The sequence below is a fragment of the Canis lupus genome, chromosome 25 (assembly GCF_011100685.1).
Source record: "Canis lupus familiaris isolate Mischka breed German Shepherd chromosome 25, alternate assembly UU_Cfam_GSD_1.0, whole genome shotgun sequence".
In the NCBI taxonomy this organism is placed as follows: domain Eukaryota; kingdom Metazoa; phylum Chordata; class Mammalia; order Carnivora; family Canidae; genus Canis; species Canis lupus.
Window position 1 is genome coordinate 4826154 of NC_049246.1, and position 18785 is coordinate 4844938.

Genomic DNA, 18785 nt, shown 5'->3' on the forward strand with positions numbered 1-18785 from the left:
TGTCTTCATGGATCGGGCAGCCTTTTCAACATGAGCTAGTAAGTGGTGGCACATAGTTACGGCTCTGGTTATTGTTATCTAACGGTATTTAGCAAAGGGGAGCAGCCTGACTAGCTTCCATCATAGACAGCTCCGGCAGAGAGCAGAAGCATTCGTTAAAATAAGCCTCAGTATGAAGTATGTCAGAATCACAGATGACTTGAAGGCAGTAAGGAGGATTTAAAACTTAAGGAAGAACTTTTTGCCTGGAAGGTTGTCTGGGATTATAGAATGGTCAATTGAGTAACAGTGGAACCAGACAGAGTTTATTTACGGGCCCTCGCATGACTCCAGGACTGTCAGATTCCTCGTTTTGGGGTCTGAATGATGGGCTAAGAGGATAAAACTCTTGGCTCAGAAAAGAAAAAGAAGATGATGTTTATGATTTTTTTTTTTTTTTTTTGGTTTTTCAGATTTAACTTGCCCTTTGACATATGTCCCTAGAGCCATGGCTGAGATCAATTTTATTAGAAACCAACACCAGAAATAAAAACTTTTATTTAGGAACAGAACTCTGGGGGTCAGATGATACAGCAAATTAATTTAAGGGCGGATGTGGAAACGAATGAGACCTCAGAGCAATACTTTCAACAACAATGTTTAATGAGAAGACATTGGTTACTTTATTTCTGTAATCTTAGGAGTTCTAAGATCACCACTTGTAACTAGATCTTGGCTTCATTTTCCATTTACCTCATTTTTTTCTTTTTCTCCTTTTTTTCATTTCTTTTCTTTTCTTTCTTTTTTCTTTTCTAGGATGACGGCCTCCCAGAAAATGAACATCAGCTGTCAGTAGCTGGAAAGATAAAGAAGCATTTCAACACAGGCCCCAAGCCGAATAGCACAGCAGCCGGAGTTTCTGTCATAGCAGTAAGCATCTGAAATATCCACCTATAACTTTTTAAAAGCAATCCACCTAAGAGACAGGCATTACTCAGGAGATTCCACCCAGAGACAGCAGAATGGGTCATTTCTTTAGACAGCTCAACCATCTAATGCACTGGGGGAGGTTTGGGGCTTATATGTATTATGTGTTTTTGCTGAACATTTCCCTAGGAATCGCATCATTATCCAACACCTCCAGGGTGTCTTGCAGTATATATTAATTTCATGATTTATTTTTTAAAGCAGTAAACCTCCCCCACAGTGGACTCTGTGCCAATGCAAACTTTGGGGCTCTGAGAAAAAGAGTTCATAGTGTCCTTTTGCCAAGGCCTGGAAGAAGAGGGAAGCTAGAGAGACAACACCGCAGAGAGAGATCGGAACACTATAGATCTTTGTACAAGACCCATATGAAAGCCAAAACATAGCAGAAGGCTTGCACAGTAAGATTTTCAGCGAAATTGAGTTGTTGTGAACACCCAAAGAAATAATGGTGTCTTGCTCCTTAGAAATTCCTGTTTTTGAAGTTGAAAGTCTTTTTCCATTTACCATTTTACTGATGTGGCTGCACAAGGAATTTTTTTTCTGTTCTATACATGCAGACATACACTATATGCAATTTGATAGCAGCTCTAGGCAAAGATTAAATTGGGCAGAGAAATAATGAAACCTTATACTTCCTGGTGTCATATTCTAGAGTAAATATATTCAAGTCCCCGATTACTTGAGTTTTTAATAATTTCCTCTTTTTTTAGAGTATGTAAATTTTAACAGCATATTCAATGTGGAATCGCTTGAGCTGTTTTTCTTTTCTCAAGAAAGAACTTAGACACTGCAGTATCGAATTTTAAAAAGTATATATGCTGCGAAACAGTACCTTATGCTCATGAGCAATACTGAATGTTTCACCACTTCTTCGGGTGTTTTATTCTCTTTTCCTTTTTTTTTTTTCTTTTTTTGGTTGTACTAGAGCTCCAGATAAATGAAAGACAAATAAGTGACATATTTGATACAATTCATCCCAGATCTGGGTTACTAACTATTTGATATGAGCTTCCAGAATTTGCAGGTGGTACAAATGTATATACACTTTCTTGTACTGTTTGCATTTCATGTTTTTTGACTGAACCCTTTCAACATGAGTTATGAGTGAATAACTGGCTCATGAGCCCACTCACGGTGTTGAATAGAATGTAGACTCTTTCAGATGCTACTCAGTGCTGCTGAGGGTTTTAAACTGCCAGTTGTTCTTTTCGCCCTCTCTCTTTAGTTTGTTCTAAGGAAATGCAGTGTAGAAGTACATTGTCCATGTCTTTATAGATGTCAGTGTTCTTTGTTATCAGCTAATATTCAGCCAGTAATTTTTTGGAATTAACAATCTTATGGTGATTCTCAACTAAACCTGACCTTCTCTACTCTGTTTTCATCATTCATTCAAGATATGTCTATTCCAAAATGTTCAGTTCCACAATTTTCTTTTGGAATGGACTGCCAGCACGCTTTTCCATGAAAAAGACTGCTTTCCTGCTTCTGCTGAGGGCTTACAGCTGCTAGAAAGGGTGCTTTTCCACCTTTGTCATTTTGTTTTTATTTTCGTTATTCTTGGTCTTTTATTTTAATTGGTCTTTGGTTAAGTTTGCCTTGGTTGCTCAATAATGGTTTGTTCACAGTATTCTGGGAGTCTTATAATGATTAAGGGCAAGAACTTCAGGGCAATTTTTTCCAATGGATAGACAACACAGATTTGAGAAGAAATCCTACTTTAATCAAACTGGGATAAGTTTCAAAACCTAATCCATCTGAGTTTATTAAAACTTTATCTAAGTAGATCTCAGAAAACCCCAACTAGTATTTGAAGATCAAGGTCTACCGATTTTTCCCCACTGAATATCATGATTGGACTATCCTGAATACAATTCCATGTTGGTTTCTCGGTTCATCACTAACATGTTTCCATGGAAACTGTACAAACTAGCAATATACTTATAAATTGTGAAATGGACTGTGTATGGCTGAGTTACACATTAGTTGTGTGCTTATTGAATCTTCTTTATTCACTACAAAGATAAAGAAAAATATCAAATTAACTCAGACTCAAAATAATTAACTATTTGGAGAAATATCTGGAAAAGTGTCTGTCCACTCTAAAGCACAATTCACATTAGTATCGCTAGTATTTCAAGCATTAAAGAGAGCGCAACTATAAATTTCAAGGGTTGTATCAGGAGAATCTGGCCTGCCATGATTACGCATTTATGCATCCTCTCCAGAATGCTTTTCTCTCATAAATATGCACACCCTCCATTAGAACCTGGGAGAGGTCACCAGTGGCAGGACAGGGCTGGAGATTAAAAGTTGGCCAGTTTGGCTGCTTTCATGACTAACTTTCAGAATAGCATTGGATAAGTCAATTTATACTCCACACCAGTTTTCTCATTTTTAAAGGCCAAAGACTAAGTCTCAGGGGACTATCACAAGAGGAGGGAACCCTGGCATTAAATGATTAAATGATTACATGACAGTTGACCCTTGAGCAACACCAGCTTGAACTGCACAGGTCCACTTAGATGTGGATTTTTAAAAAATAAGTACATACAAGACTCGAGTGTATTTTCTCTTATGATTTTCTTAATGACATGTTCTTTTCTCCAGTGTGCTTTATTTATACAGTATGTAATACTTATCCAAAATATGTGTTAATCGATTGTTTATGTTATCAATAAGGCTTCCTCCAGCTAGCAGTAGGCTCTCAGTAGTTCAGTTTGGCGGGAGTCAAAGTTATACATGGATTTTCGACTGTGCTGGAGGTCAGCATTCCTAACCCTCTCATTGTCCCAGAGCCAACTGTATTCCAATTCAAATGAAGGTTTTCCTGCAAAAGAATGATATTCTGCTGTGAGACAGAATATGAGCAGTAGGTAGAAAGAATTTCCTTTATAGATGGTACATTCTGTAAACACCATTTGACAATTTAATAATGCAATATAATTATTAATTCACCTTCAGGAAAAATTCCTTTATAATTAATATAATTTTGTAATGGCTTCTATTGATGTAGAAAAAACTGACTGCAGCATAAATTTCATTCAAACAGAATTTTTTCCCATGGACATGCATGCTCTCCCCAGAGGCTGTAAAATAATGCATTGTATTTTAAACTGCCTCTGTATTTCCAACTGATTGGTTGGAAATTATATATACCCTTTAAAATGAAAAATTCTACTATTAAGACTGTTGTGTTAATCAGCTTGTATTTTTCAGGAAATCAACAATTAAATCATTAGCCTATAGCTGGCACTTCTCCTTCCTTAGTTAGAAACCTAACTACCCACTGGAGATCAGCAATGCTTAGAAAGGAATTCATGGCACTTCTTTCCTAGAGTGACAGAGGAAATAGAGCATACTGTCATAACAAGCAGGATCTCGTCACAGAAGTAATATGTGACATGAGCGTCTCTTAGCCTGCGCTCACGGTTCTGAAGCTCAGTGTTCTTTGTTTCTGTTGTCATTTTTTCCTTCTCTGCTTTCCACGCCCTACATCATTAAGACCAAAGAAAGGACAAATGATAACTTTGTATTAAGGTTGCAAGAGGTCCTCCAGTTGGCCAGGAGAGTAATTACCAGTAGGAGGCTCACCAGGATCATCCAGCCCTTCTAAAAGGAGAAAGGGTGTTCCGACACTGAGGTCAGGCAACATGATTAGGTGGGAGCCCACTGCAGTCCTTGGAACTGCAACACTGCCTCTCAGAAAGACTCCATTGTCCCTTTACTACCTTTTGCAGTAGTTGGGGGATAAACGCGCGTGTGCCCGCGCACACACACACACACACACACAGGCAAAACAGAACAGAGAAAGGGAAACAAAAGGTTATTAAAATGCAATTTATAGACATAAAATGGAATTAGAGATGACATTTTAACGGTGGACTTCTTGGGAGCTGAGGGAGGGAGGGAGGCGTTATTAGATTTGCTCAGCTTGATGAAGAACCGATGACTAAGATGTCAGTTCCAATTTATTTTTCCTCATTTAATTCTGTTTATTATTTTAACTGATAATTTTCCTAATGCTTTAAAGTTCTTCTTTTGCATTTTGCTCATGCAAATAGAGCACTTTAGTCTAATTGAACAAATCCATACTAATCAGTGTGCAAATAACTGTGATTCTGGGAAGCTGAGTTGTACATGAAAGCCAGTAGCACTAGCACATCCCCGTGTGTCCTGTTATGGGACACTTTGCCTGTAGATGGCAACAGAGGACTAGTTACTAAGTAGCCAACTCCAAGGACTGAAACAGAAGCGTGGGACTTCATATGACTCCCTAACAGCAAGGATACTTGGATTTTTTTTTTCCCCTAAATGAAACGAAATGCACTTTTTTTTCCCTTTAGGATTAAAATCTCACATTGCTGTTCCGTGAACACTAGGATAGCCTAGTTTGTAATCAGAACACCAAATCCTCCAAACAGTTTTTAGTTTGAATGCCTGGTTCGCCGGCATGGCATGTATTTGCAGTGCCTTTGTGAATTCAGAAGTAGGAACTGTCAGCAGGGCACCAGTACCACACTTGAAAGCACTCATGAGCGTCTCTCTAAAGAAAAGCATGCAAGTTGCATCCTTTCATGGGCGGAATCGGGGGAGTGGGCATATAGCATGATTACTGTTTTCCAATTTGGGGACTGAATCTTTCATTCCTAGGTAGCCAAAGGCTAACATCTTATTCCAGGATGAACAACTTTGAGAACTTACCCTGTCTTCTATTTATTGTACCTTTTGTTAATCATAAGCACTTAACTGTACATATGTATTTTTAATATACAGTGAAAACTCTTTCCTTTTATTTTCTATATTTTCAGGGAGAAAACTTACTGACTGTTTTATATCTTTTTAGTTCAGAAATGTAATTAAGATTCACCTTTAAGAGTAGCTCTGCTTTTGAAGATTAACGCTTAAAGAAAGAAATCCAAACTGCTGTGACTTGTGAGGGTTCTTTTCATCTTTTATTTCATATTTATGAAGCCCTCAAATTTAAGCCTGATGGGGTAGGATGGGGAGGAGGGAGTCCAATCTGCTTTCTCTTAGGTGGCTAAAACTGATTTCAGTACTTTATTTAATTGTAAAGCATTTTCCATTCTATGGCATATGAAGAGGTGTTTATATCTTTTGAAATTGAGAGGACATTATTAAATGTGCATTCAAAACCTTGTCTGACAAATTAGATCTATTCTAACAAATTGGCCTCCGAGATATTCATGAGGGATTAGTGTCTTTTCTTGCCTTTTTATTTTCAATGTGCAGATTTAGGATATTAGCTAGTCACCCTACAGAAGAGGCATCGTAACTATATCTCAATATATAGTCAATGAAGAACAGCTTGGTCTGGAGTCGTAATTCTCTAGCACAATGTCGATCCACTGAGTTGCCCCCATTTCTCTCTGCTCAGCTGGACCACGGGTTTACCATCAAGAGATCAGGGTCTTTGGACTACTACCAACAACCAGGAATGTATTGGATAAGGTATGAGATGGTGCAGCTCAACAGTCAGTGTTTCCATGGCAACGTGCTGGCAGTCTCCATTAACCAGTTCCTTCAGTGGATAAACATGCTTTTGATTTGTTATCCAGTCCATATGCTGCTTTATCAGTTTCATTTTAATCTTGATTGAGATGCCACACCCCCTCATTCCTTTTTTTCACCCATTATTCACACTGACATTTGCCAGCTTTCTTTCCATTGCACATGCTCAGTATCAATTTTCCTTACAGTTAAAAGGACAGTATATTTAGCATTAATGCCAAAGCCTTTTCCTGATGTTGCTAATTAAAACAATGATTTCTGGTGCTCTTCTGTCCCTTAACAAATGGAAGAACAATAGTGCCTTCGCGTATGTTCTATAGAAGTATATACTGTCATTTTAAAGTCATCAAGCCCAACCTTGACCTTACTAGATGGATGAAACAATGCATTTACACGTTAGCAATAGAAGCTCCTCCAAGTACAATGAGCTATAGAATGCATTGTGTGTGTTGGTAAGCTTGTGTTTTCAAATTCTCCACCTTTTTGTTTTGTTTTGTTTTCGTTTTATTGTTACCTCCCTCCCCCCGGAAATCCCTTTATGTACTAGCTATTGCATGAATTTATTTTACAGTATTTTGTAACTGTCAGATTACTTAGCTGGCTTATCTGCAGAAGCAAAAGGGACTGTGTATGGGAGGTATCGATTTTTTTTTAACTGGGTTAAGAATTCTATCCAATCATTTTCTATTCTAGTCAACTGCCCTGGCATTTTCTTCAAGGGGCATTGTTTGTGTCTCTTAAAGTTATCCACAGGCAGGATGGTTTTTGATGATTTGAAAAATTTACTCTGAGAAGTCCCAGGGAACTTTTCTCCTCCATGTTAATGTTTCTGAAATGATCTCCTGGTAAAGCTCCACATCTTCGTGTTTGCTCAGAAAAATTTCCTTGGTTTTGATATTTGTTTCCCCCAAATGATGAAGCCTCACTGCAGTTATGTGGTAGCTACCTGATTTTTTTTCATAGATTGGCCTACTAAATTTTACAAAAAGAGAAGTGTATATATATATATGTGTGTGTGTGTATATATATATGTATACATATACATATATGTAATACATAATTTTAACCCCCAATTAATTATTCCTAATTTTTATTTCTATACTCAAAACAAAGGACTTAAGGAAGCAGTAAAGGGCACACTTTGACAAATTATTCAATATATTAAAATCATGATAATTTCCAAGTCTATTTAAAGCCAGAAAACTTCTAAACTTAAGTGAAATGTTTTACAATCAGTTTTACACAGAAGCCTGTTTGTATCTTCTAGACTGATAAGCATGCAGGTGGTGCAACAGAACCTTTTTATTTACTTAAGTAAATTAACTTTATAAGCATAACAAGACCTTTGTTTTATTTTTAACCTTTTTGGAGGAGGGATTAATCGTGATTTGCCTTTATGCAGACTCTTCTTTTGGCTTTTTAATGTAAGAAATGGTCCATCCGTCTTTTACTTTGCACTGAAAAATAATCTGCATTCAGAAGGGTGCAGCTATCACGAATGCACGTCTCAATGAATTCTCACGAATGGAACACGCCCCTGTAAGGAGCCCGCAGATCAGATCGGGCACAGAACATTTCTAGCACCTCCAGAGATCCCCTCCTGACCTCAGGGCCCTTCCAGGAGGGTCACATAGGCCCAAGGGTAAACCCTGACCCAGACTCTATCAACGTTAATTAGCTTTGCCTGGTTTTGTACTTTGTATAAATCGAATCACACCATGCTCCGCCCTTTTTTTTGTTGTTGTTATTGTATGCCCCCTAACCTCAGGCATAGTAGTCAAATATATATGAGTAAAGTTGATATACAATTAAAAATATGCATCAAATATGTCTAATTACAGTTGTGCGTATCCGTTTAACAAAAATTGCACATAAATTAAATCTAATTTCAAAAAGAGAGCTGCAGACAATTACATTGCTAAATTTGTGGGATTAAGGGTGGGAGCAAAATGCCAAGTAAACACAATAATTAATAAACGTAGCCAAGTATAAAAAGGCCATTTGACTAAAATCCTAGTGATGGTTCCCATCAGCAGACAAAATGACAAGTTCCTGAATAATGGGCAGGAGCAGATGGGAGATAATCTCTTTTTTCTTCCACACATAAACTGCTCTGTTTTCCAGCTGGGGGCAGTAACAACAATGTTTATAGTTAATGTTGTAGTAAACAGCACACCCAGTACGTAAAGTTAAATTGGAGAACGGATGCTAAAAACTCATCGGCATATATGCTTAATTAGGAAGTTTTATAATGCCATTTAGCCTCAGAACGAACACACTCTCCTCCCTGATTGCAAATGCTTGCCTTTTATCTCCACGGAAGTGGGAGCATTTGTCTAACTGTGGTGGCAGCCAACTTCCAACATAAACAATCATTACAGGCAAATATCCCCGATCCCAATTGTTGTGTTTACAAGTGCTCATGGCTGTTTTCACTACTCTGAGCAGAACACTTGAGAGTTGTGGTTGCTTTTTGTAAAGCAGCTCACTTCAGCCATAGGCTGGAAAAAGCATCTCTTCAGGGTGCCCAGAATTGTCATGTCCCTCTTTAATAGGCTTTATGGTGTTGGTGGAGAAATGGTGGGGGCCCATTTCCCTCTTTCTCCTTCATTCTCTTGCCTCTTAACAGAGAGTTCCTCTCAGGCTGTAGCTAGGGGAGTAGCCTCCTGCTTGGCTTATTATTCCAGGAGACCTGGCTCCTGTCACTTTGAGTCCAGAGGGGACACTCCCCCAGGAGTGAGCTGCCTGGGCCATTCCACTCCCTCGTGGCTTTACTGCGAGCCACTGGAACGCACTTACATCCCATTACATTCTCCCCCCGCTGAAGATGCATCCTTATCCAAAGGGGATGTGGTCACACATATCCTGTGCCTCTCCCAAGTGAAGCTGTCCCTGTGGCAGGTGCTATGGCACACGGAGAAGAATCCTGCATCTTCTGTACGCAGAATGAGGCAACAGGCAGAATGGAGTAACCCAATTAAATAAAACAAATATCACAAGACAGAAGCTAAAAATGCTAAATAAGATAAAATGCGGAGATGAGCCAGGACAAAAGAGTGGTTGAGTTCCCAGGCATGATGGGATTAAAATGTGCATATTGGATTCAAGCACCGTCCTGAAACAGTGAGTAATGAGGCAGAGCGGTGGCAGTCGTGCGCAGTCTTTGCAAGGCTATTAAATGTTGTCATGCTCGGCTATGATAAAAAGAATGGGGTCAGTTAAATGCTTCTGGCTTGGTGCAGGTTTGAAAGGAGAGTTCCTATGAAAGCCAGAGAGGAACCCCAGCATGGTGTCAGAAGGGCTCCCAGGCCAGCCCCAGCCAACAGCCAAATGTCTACAGCAAGTTCCATGCATTGCAGGTTGTTTCACTGCAAGTTGCCTTGGCCTTGCTCTGCCATTGAGAAAGCTCTCCCTGATGAGTGTCAGAGCACTGCCAGAAGGACGAACAGATGCCTCTGTTCCAGCAAGGTATTAACCACCCTCGTCCACGCCAGCCCTGAGACTCCCTCTGTAACAAGAGTTGAACACATAGGAAAGGCGTAGATTTAACTTCAAAACCACCCAAACTGTGATTACAGAGAAAAAGGTCAGGGAAGTAGGAAGTTTGGTTTTGCAACCTTTGCAACCTTTAACCTTGTTAAAAAGTGAAGCCCAGAGACTCAAAAGATGGGCAATACCCGGCACGGTAGTTCCACGGATGGTATTGAGAGAAGTACGGAAAGAATGAAGCATCTGGGTTATTTCACCAAGTCAGACAGGTTGCTTACTGTTGGGGATTTTGTTCCTTATTATTTTCAAAGACCCCTTTAGAGAGGATGCCAACCATATCTATCTTTTAAAAATACAACATACTTGTTATTGAAGTGAGAAGTTGCCATGGCATTCCAAGACTTACTGATCGGGTATAAATGGAAGTGAGATTTTATACTTCTCCCCCACCCTCAGTGATTCAATATTGATAAAAAATTTAGTGGTATTACATTTATTTTTGACCTTGCTTCAGAATCTCTTTTCCTCTTTTTGATTTTAAAAAAAATCTGCACTCTTCTCCGTATTTATTCCTGCCATACTTTAACTCCAGATGCTCTCAGTGATGTTCACTGATATGATATAGATTTTATTTGGTGCAAGCATGTAGGAAAGAATTGTCGTGAGGAACTTAATCATAACTATTGGCACACTGTTACTCTATTAAGAAAGAGCATAAGTCGATCTGCTGAAGTCAGACAATTCTCAAATCCATGTCAGCCACATGACACTTGTAGAAAGCAAAAAGTCTTGAAAATTGAGATGAACTGAACTCGGTTAAAGATTGGCACCATAGCATGTGGGAAGTTTGTGATTTTGCTGTCGGGAAGCCCTGGTTTGAGATCCAGCCTGTTGTACTTCCTGCAATGTGACCTTAAGCAAGTTACATGTTTTTCTCTGATTTTCAATTTCCCCATCTATAAACACTAGGAGAGTATTACCAACCTCCCAAATCTGTGGTGAGGATTAAATGAACTGCCTATGCCAAAGTGCCTTCACAGACCCCAACCCAGAGGAAGAACTCAGAAAAGACTGCTTGACTCACAGGCTCTCCTTCACTTCCAGGAGAAAATCATCCACTCCACACAGACAGATTTTCCTGAGAAAACTGATCTCACTGCAGATCAAAGCATTTGTTATTAAACTTGAACATAAACAGGAGTTCATCCCCATCAGAGCATCTTTTTTGATGCTCTGATGGGAATAAACCCCTGAGTAGTTTATATGTTGTATTATTTATGAGCATTTGTGGCATTAAAGTTTACTTAAGGTAGTATATTACCAAATATCCTAGTGAAGTGTAAGTTTTGAATGCTATCCCTGTAGGGCAGTGATTGGCAAACCACAGTCAAAGGGTCAAGTCTAGCCCATTGTCTATTTCTGTAAAGAAAGTTTTCTTGGAACACATTCATTTATAAATTGCCTATTGTTGTTTTTCCCAGACAGTGGCAGAGTTGAGTAGTTGGGTCAAAGAATCCTGTGGCCTGCAAAGGCTAAAACATTAACTATTTGGCCTTTCAAGGAAAAGTTTTTCGACTCCTATTCTCAGGAGAAATGTTTCCAAAATAAAAGGTACCATCTTGTTAAAATCTGTATCTCTACCATCTACTGGAATGCCTGGCACATAGTAGGCCTTCAATAAATATTTGTTAAATTAATGCATAAATTATTGAACTGAATAATCAGGGAACCCTTAATATAGAGGAACCTTAATTTTGAGTATAAAAGTGTTTTTGAAGGATTTGGAGTAAATTACAGTTTGGACAATCAAATTACACATGAGATGTTCTAGAATAGCATTCCATTTATAGCAATCCAGGAGTAAGTCTCTAAAGCTAAAAAGTTATTTTTTGTAAAAAAAAAAAAAAAAAGGAATTACCCCTAACTTAACCTGCTTAGTAAATTCTAAATTTTCGTAGATTTTCATAAGATTAATTATGGCTGTGGTTGTGCTTTAGGTTACTAGTATGATGAAGGAAAAACAAGATGGTAGCTCAGTTTAGCTTCTATTGTAAGGAAACTAGCGTCTGTAGAGCAGAGGAAGCACATGAATTTTATCCTCTAGAAGCCTAAGCTCAGCAAGTGGCTATAATTTTAACCCTCTGGTGGGAGGCCATCAGAAACCCATTGTAGACAGCAAAGACAATTTGGGATTCCATTAGGAACGGAGCAGCAGGAAGAGCCTGTGTTTGTAGAAGTGATGGAGAAGCATGGGGGCAGCTCTGCCCCAGGAGGTAAGGAAAGCATTTAGGAGAGTCACACCTAGAAAGTAGCTTAGAAGGCTACTAGGTTTCATTCCATGAGACATTCTTTTTGCCATTTTAACAATCTTAACTTCAGGGAAATACCATGTCATAGATCCAGATATGTGGTGCAGTTCCTGGCACGACCCCAAAAGGATATTAAAGCAAAACAAAACAATTCGTAATAAGTATGACAGTAAGCCAAATAAAATAAGGAGGATGGATATCTCAATCGATTTGCCAGTTTAATTTTACTAGCATACAAAATATTTCCAGAGTGGCAAGCAAATCGTAACTCAGTCCCTACAGAGTGAGGGCAAGCAAGGGAAAGGGGTCCTGAGATTAATGCCCAACAGCTGCATCCTCAGTTCAGTCTCCTTGGTGGTATGAATAATGGATGGGCTAAAAAGCAAAATGCACAATAATGTTCTTTTATTAATGAAATGAAGACTACTTGTGATGGCTAGCAATAAATTAAGAAAAGCAAAAACGGAAAAGCAGTCAACGTTTGCCTCTGAAAAATGCAGTTACTTAAATCCAATAATTACTGCCATGACAGAAAACATTGCCTCACAACTTAAATGAGGTGCATCTCTTGCAAGTCCTGCACATATACTGCAGAACAGAATTATTTTTGATCCATAGACTGCAAGGCCTATTGTTGGCTAGGAGATAAACATAACCCCATTAGAGTAGATTAATGGTGATATTAAGCATATTCATAGTGTATCTTAGGTGCAAGTTTCCCTAGGGATCACGTACTGTACCTCCCCTTCAGTCTATGGACCAAGAAACTGGGGCTCAGTGTGCTGAAGAAACATGTCCAAGGATACATAATCAGCTGAGCTAGGACAAAAAACTAGGTCTCCTGGTTAACCCCTACTGCTGCTTCCAGGGGGGTTGAGTGGGAAGCCACCAGGCAAGACAAATATTGCAGACATGTGGGTGCTGCACACTAGGAGAAACAAAGCTGAGGTTCTAGTTCATTCTTGATGCATTCCTGACTTTCCTTCCTCATCTTGTATTTTCCCTTCAACATCGCATAGATAGGCTAGATGGGTATGTCCTCCATATTTATGCTAATTTCCAAATGTAAGGTCAGAAATAAAGACTTAAAATATCTGAGTGCTCTTTGGAGGATAGTATCATTTCATTGTAATAGAAGAGGCCACTGATCGAATTCATTAGATGTCTCTATTGTTGGACTGTGTTTCCTCAGTAGGACACAAGAATTCAGCAAGGAAAGAGAACAATGTGCTATTCCATAATTTTAAAAAGGCATTGCTGTAAAACTATATGTAATTCAACTGATAATTTATTTCCCCCCGTCAAAAAGCATCCCAAACATCATTTTTCCTCCAAAGTGCTGCATTACAAATTTAAATTCTGCACCCTTTCAACCATTTCTGAAAGTCTGTGTTCCTCTTTATCAATTACCCAAATTCCCAGTATCAAGAAAATAGGGTCTCTTCTTCCTAATGCCTATCTTCATAAGGGAAAGTCGTCCCAGGCAAGCATTGTCTTTCATTCATGCATGCCTGGTATTACAGCAAGCTCCGAAACCTGATGGTAATTAATTTCTCTAAGATTTCCAACTACTGTGTGTGCACCCAGCTGAGTTGCCAGGTAACTGGCATTATTTTAACAATCCTCAGTTTTTACACTTGATCCAGCAGCTCCTATGGACACTGTGATCCCCAAGAGCTTACAGTCTGAGATAGGAACATACAGAGTTTCTTCTGTGTAGGACAGGTTTATATTAGTTTCTCCTTATCATTTTCTTTGGTCAATTATTTGTACTGTATACCAGGATCCCTCCCCCAGTACACTATTATTTAACTGTAACTAAGTACACAGGAGAGCTGTCATTACTGGGTACATATTTTAAGTAACTAGATTAGAGCTTCATCTTTGGTTACTGCTGGTCAACTCCAGAATCTCAAGAGATTTCTTGCTCACCTCTAACCTGTGGTAATTAGCACCAAAATGTGATAATGCAGGCTTCAGATTCTCTTACAAGTTCTTAACGAAGTGATAACTTACTGAGGAAACACTTGGGAATTTGATTGCAAGTTCATTCATATTGGTTCTAACAAACCTACAAACCATGTGCAAAAGAACTAATAAAATAATAAATTTGTTAGGATTTATTACCTTATCTAAGGATAAGTCTTAAATTTTAATGGAACATAAAGGCTATACTTGAGGATGACTTTCCCTTATGAAGATAGGCATTAGGAAGAAGAGACCCTATTTTCTTGATATTGGGAATTTGGGTAATTGATAAAGAGGAATGCAGACTTTCAGAAATGGTTGAAAGGGTGCAGAATTTAAATTTGTAATGCAGCACTTTAGAGGAAAAATGATGTTTGGGGTGCTTTTTGATGGGGGGAAATAAATTATCAGTTGAATTACATATAGTTTTACAGCAATGCCTTTTTAAAATTATGGAATAGCACATTCTTCTCTTTCCTTGCTGAATTCTTCTGTCCTGAACTACAAGTGGGGAATACAGAATTCAAGTGTAAAATTGGAAATGTACATACTTTAGAGGCAAGTTCATTTTATAGCCACAATTAAAATTCTAAAAAAATATGATATGAGAGTGCTTCCTGTGCTGAGAATTTCACAATAAATGGTTGTTGAATAGATAAGTATATGAGTTTAAGGACTATTAATTTAATGTGATGTAACCATTTGGTCACATATCCTTAAATATTGACTTGTGATACCTTTAAGTTCTTACTCTTTTGTATTATACAGTTGGTTTGGGTTCTCATTTTTTTGTTATTCAGAAAGTACACAATCATCTGAAATGGTTTAATTCTATATTAATTAAGAAATATTTAATATGTCTCTAATATGTGTGACACAGTCTGCTAGGCATTCTGGAAAATGCAAAGAAGTTTCAGTTTCTACCATTGAGGAGCTCTCATGGTATTTGGGACATATGTATAGACAGATAATTAGGAAGCAAATGTGCAAAAAGTGCCAAAAGTTTGGTTAAGACAATACTTGCCTGAGGAATTTAGAAAGAGAAAGTGTGATGCAGGAGGTGAAATTTGATCAAACCTTGGAACGTAGATAAGTTTGAGTGGACAGGAAGGAAGAGAAGTATTTCAGGGCAGCCCCCGTGGCGCAGCGGTTTAGCGCCATCTGCAGCCCAGGGCGTAATCCTGGGGACCCTGGATCGAGTCCCACATCAGGCTCTCTGTATGATGCCTGCTTCTCCCTCTGCCTGTGTCTTTGCCCCCCTCTCTCTCTCACTCTGTCTCTATGAATAAATAAAAATAAAATCTTAAAAAAAAAAAGTATTTCAGATAAGTGAGCACCTTGAGCCAAGATGTAGGGCAAGAATGAAGTGTACTCAGAGACATATCAGTTAGGACTTTTTTGATTGTAGGCAACAAACACCCAAACCAAACTGGCTTAAGCAAAAAGGAAATTTATTATGTCATCTAATCTGAAAGGTTCCAGGGTTGGGTCTGGCTTCAGTGACGGATTGATTCAGCACTCAGTCATGGCCTGGTTTCCTTCCATCCCTCTACTCTGCCTCCCTATCTTGGCCTTAGTCTGGAGCTGCATATGGTACCAGGATATGGGAAGCAACTCCAAGCCTACCATTCTTCCAAAATCGGGATTCATTATAAATATGAAGTCCTTGTGAAAATCTCCTTGTGTCCTGTTAATTGGGTTGGATGCCCATCCTGAACCCATCATGGATATTGGGGAATGCAGTAAGCTCACACTTGCTTCTGGGTCATAAGCCCATCCTTGCCCCACTCTCAAAGATGAGAATATGGTCATCCTGACAGGAACCACGTAGTACAGGAATGGGGCATGTCCAAAGGAAAACTGAGGTATGGTTAACTGTAAACAGAGTGAATGGATGCTGTGTAAGAAAATCAAGTGTCTGCTAATGGAGAATAAGTCTACAGGTCATTTTGAGTAATTACAGGAACTAGACACTGGAAGTTTTTCCTGTAAGCATGTTGTGAATGTTAGGACAAGGAGTTGGGCTTTACGAGGAATGGTAAATAAATTGGACCTGCGGATAATTGACCTGTCAGCTGTGTGCAGGATGGATTGGGGGTTGGGTGCTCAAGAGGGAGATAACGTGACCTCTGTTGTACTTTCCCATATTTCAAAAGCTGCAATATTTGCAGAGTATCTGTTGTGTGCTTGTGAACTATGGAGAATACAGAGAGGATGCCCAAGACTCGATCTTGCCCTTCAAAGAGTCTACAGGGTGGCAGAGAAGACAATGAATTGGAGGCAGTTGTGGTGTAGGCAGGGTGCACAGTGATAGCAAGACTAGGTTTCATGGAACACAGAGAAGGAAGACACTCTTAAAAGGAACCATAGTTATGGAGCTGGAAGCCAAGTGAGCAGGAACCCAAGGAAGAGAGGTCTATAGACAGTGACCCCCTCTGGAACATCTTTGAGAGCAAGTCAGTTGGAGACCCAATCATTAGTTGTGTGGCCTTTGAGAATCTGGGTAGGTAGGAAACTGCCTCTCTGTTATCAGACAGGCCTCTCTTGGAGTTTACAGACTCAGAATGGGATTGTACTCACAGTGGAGCCTGGCTTGCTGTCTCTGAAAGAGAGGGGTTCTCTGGCCATCAGCCTGGGAAAGCCCTGGTCTTTGGGTATTTGGTGTTGCCTGTGGTCAGTGTCTTCTCTCCAGCTCACTCTGGTTGGGAACAACAGAGTGAGCTACTGGTATATGGTGGCTCCATTTTATTCTATTTCAATAGACTTCAGAATAAATGGGAAGAAATTGCTTGGGCCTTCTGCAGGAGGAGAACTGAGTTCCCTTCCTACTTAGCAGTGCAATTCAAGCAAGTCTTGGCACATGCCTGGGCCTCAGTTTCCCTGCCATTCAGGCAAATCTCTGCACATGCCTGGGCCTCAGTTTCCCTGCTTGTAAAGGCAAAGCCTTGGACAAAGAATGCCTTAAAAATTCTCTATGCCTATAAATCCTACAGAAACAACCATCACACCCTTATTCCATGACATGTGATCATGACATGATCTATTTCCAAAAATAACTGAAGTTACTGGTTAGTGGCACAACTGAAAGCACTGGAGCATTTGAGCACCAGGGTTCATCCACAAAGGGGGCAAACATTTAGAAAGTTGCTAACTAGAGAAAGTGGCAGGAGTGGTGAGAACTGACCTGTCAAAGGGCAAGGGCAAGTGTTGTCCAGAGAGAAGTAAGTAAGGGAGAGAATGTGGTTGCCCTTATAAGGATCTGGAGAAATGAAAGTGAAAATAAGGGGAATGGAACCATCCAAGCCTGGGCTCAACATTGAGTGCCACCAGCCCCTGCATAAACCAGCTTGCAGTATTTATAGAGACAGGGCCCATTTCAGTGGCTGCAGCCAAGAGCATGACTTGCAGTAATTGAGTAGATTATGGGGAGACAGTAAATATGGAGAAGGTGCCAAGGAGAGGAAGGAGGAAGGGAAAGTGCTCTAAGTTCGGATGCGAGCTTTGTTTTGCATGTTTTCCTCTGACCTGCAGCTCCTTAATTTTAAAACTGTATCTTACATCCAATGATAAAGGGAAAAAACAAACAAACACCTTCCATTTCTGAGCATTTCAGCCATTTAAAAAGCATTTGCACATCCTTTTTTACCTACAGCAACTCTAGGACAGCGGGAAGGGGTTATTACTATTCCTTATTTAACTGGGAGCTTAGTAAATAGTTCAGCCGGTGATGGACAGAGCAGTCAGAATTCCTGACTACAATCCCAGTGTGCTTTTCTTCCCCACCCTAGAAAGCCTCAGTCCATGGTTCAATATTTAGTCCAATGCCAATGACTTTTTCTTTCTCAAGAAGGTAGAAATAGAAATATTTTTTTATGACCAAGAGGAGAGTTTATATTACTCTTGGATTAAATACAGAATGGTTTTTTATGTAAGTCAGACTAAATAGACGCCTGTTTTTTTACAAACATTCAACTTTACACAAACAGAACATTTTCAGTTTGCTTTGAAAGCAAAATACCATGTGTCGTAACTCTACAGTGTTTTAAATAAAGTTAGGAATTTGGGTTTATAACGCTGAAAATATCACAAAATCCGAGGGTAGAAGACCAAGAATTCTATATGTATATGTGTCCTCTAAAATTCTGCAAGTGGAAGAGTCAAAGGTAGACCTGTCAACAAACCAGTTATTGAATCTCTGTATTAACTGCCTAGTGAAAGGAGAAGTGAATTATTAAGGTTTATCTCCCTCATTGATTTGTAACATTGTTCTTCAGTATGCCGAGAGTTTTTAAAGCAGAGCAGTTCAGCCTAACAAAGCCATTTACTGTACTGGTTCTACACATTGGCACTCTTTTTCTCTTTATTACTTCATTTTGGAACTTTGATTGGCCTATTTCAGATCTAAGATTGCTCTAATGCTATACTGCAATTGTACGAGGGGCTTAGTTTTCACTTTGTTCTCAGAACCAGGCTGGCTATAAATTTATCTCCGTTCTTTGAAGAAGCTAACAGTAAATTTTCAAG

At 39.3% G+C, this 18785-nt stretch overlaps 1 protein-coding gene across 8 annotated transcripts in view; it reads left to right on the forward strand.

The window, feature by feature from the left end:
• Positions 1 to 18785, forward strand: part of DCLK1 (doublecortin like kinase 1) — a 341215-nt gene that overhangs the window by 315701 nt on the left and 6729 nt on the right. For 5 of the 8 annotated variants that reach the window (XM_038573280.1, XM_038573284.1, XM_038573279.1 and 2 more), the window contains one exon: positions 796 to 909. In XM_038573280.1, coding sequence (XP_038429208.1) covers positions 796 to 909 — 114 coding nt within the window. Of the gene's footprint in view, positions 1 to 795; positions 910 to 6361; positions 6436 to 18785 lie in introns of all 8 variants that reach the window. The other 3 variants (XM_038573282.1, XM_038573283.1, XM_038573286.1) reach the window with 1 other exon arrangement.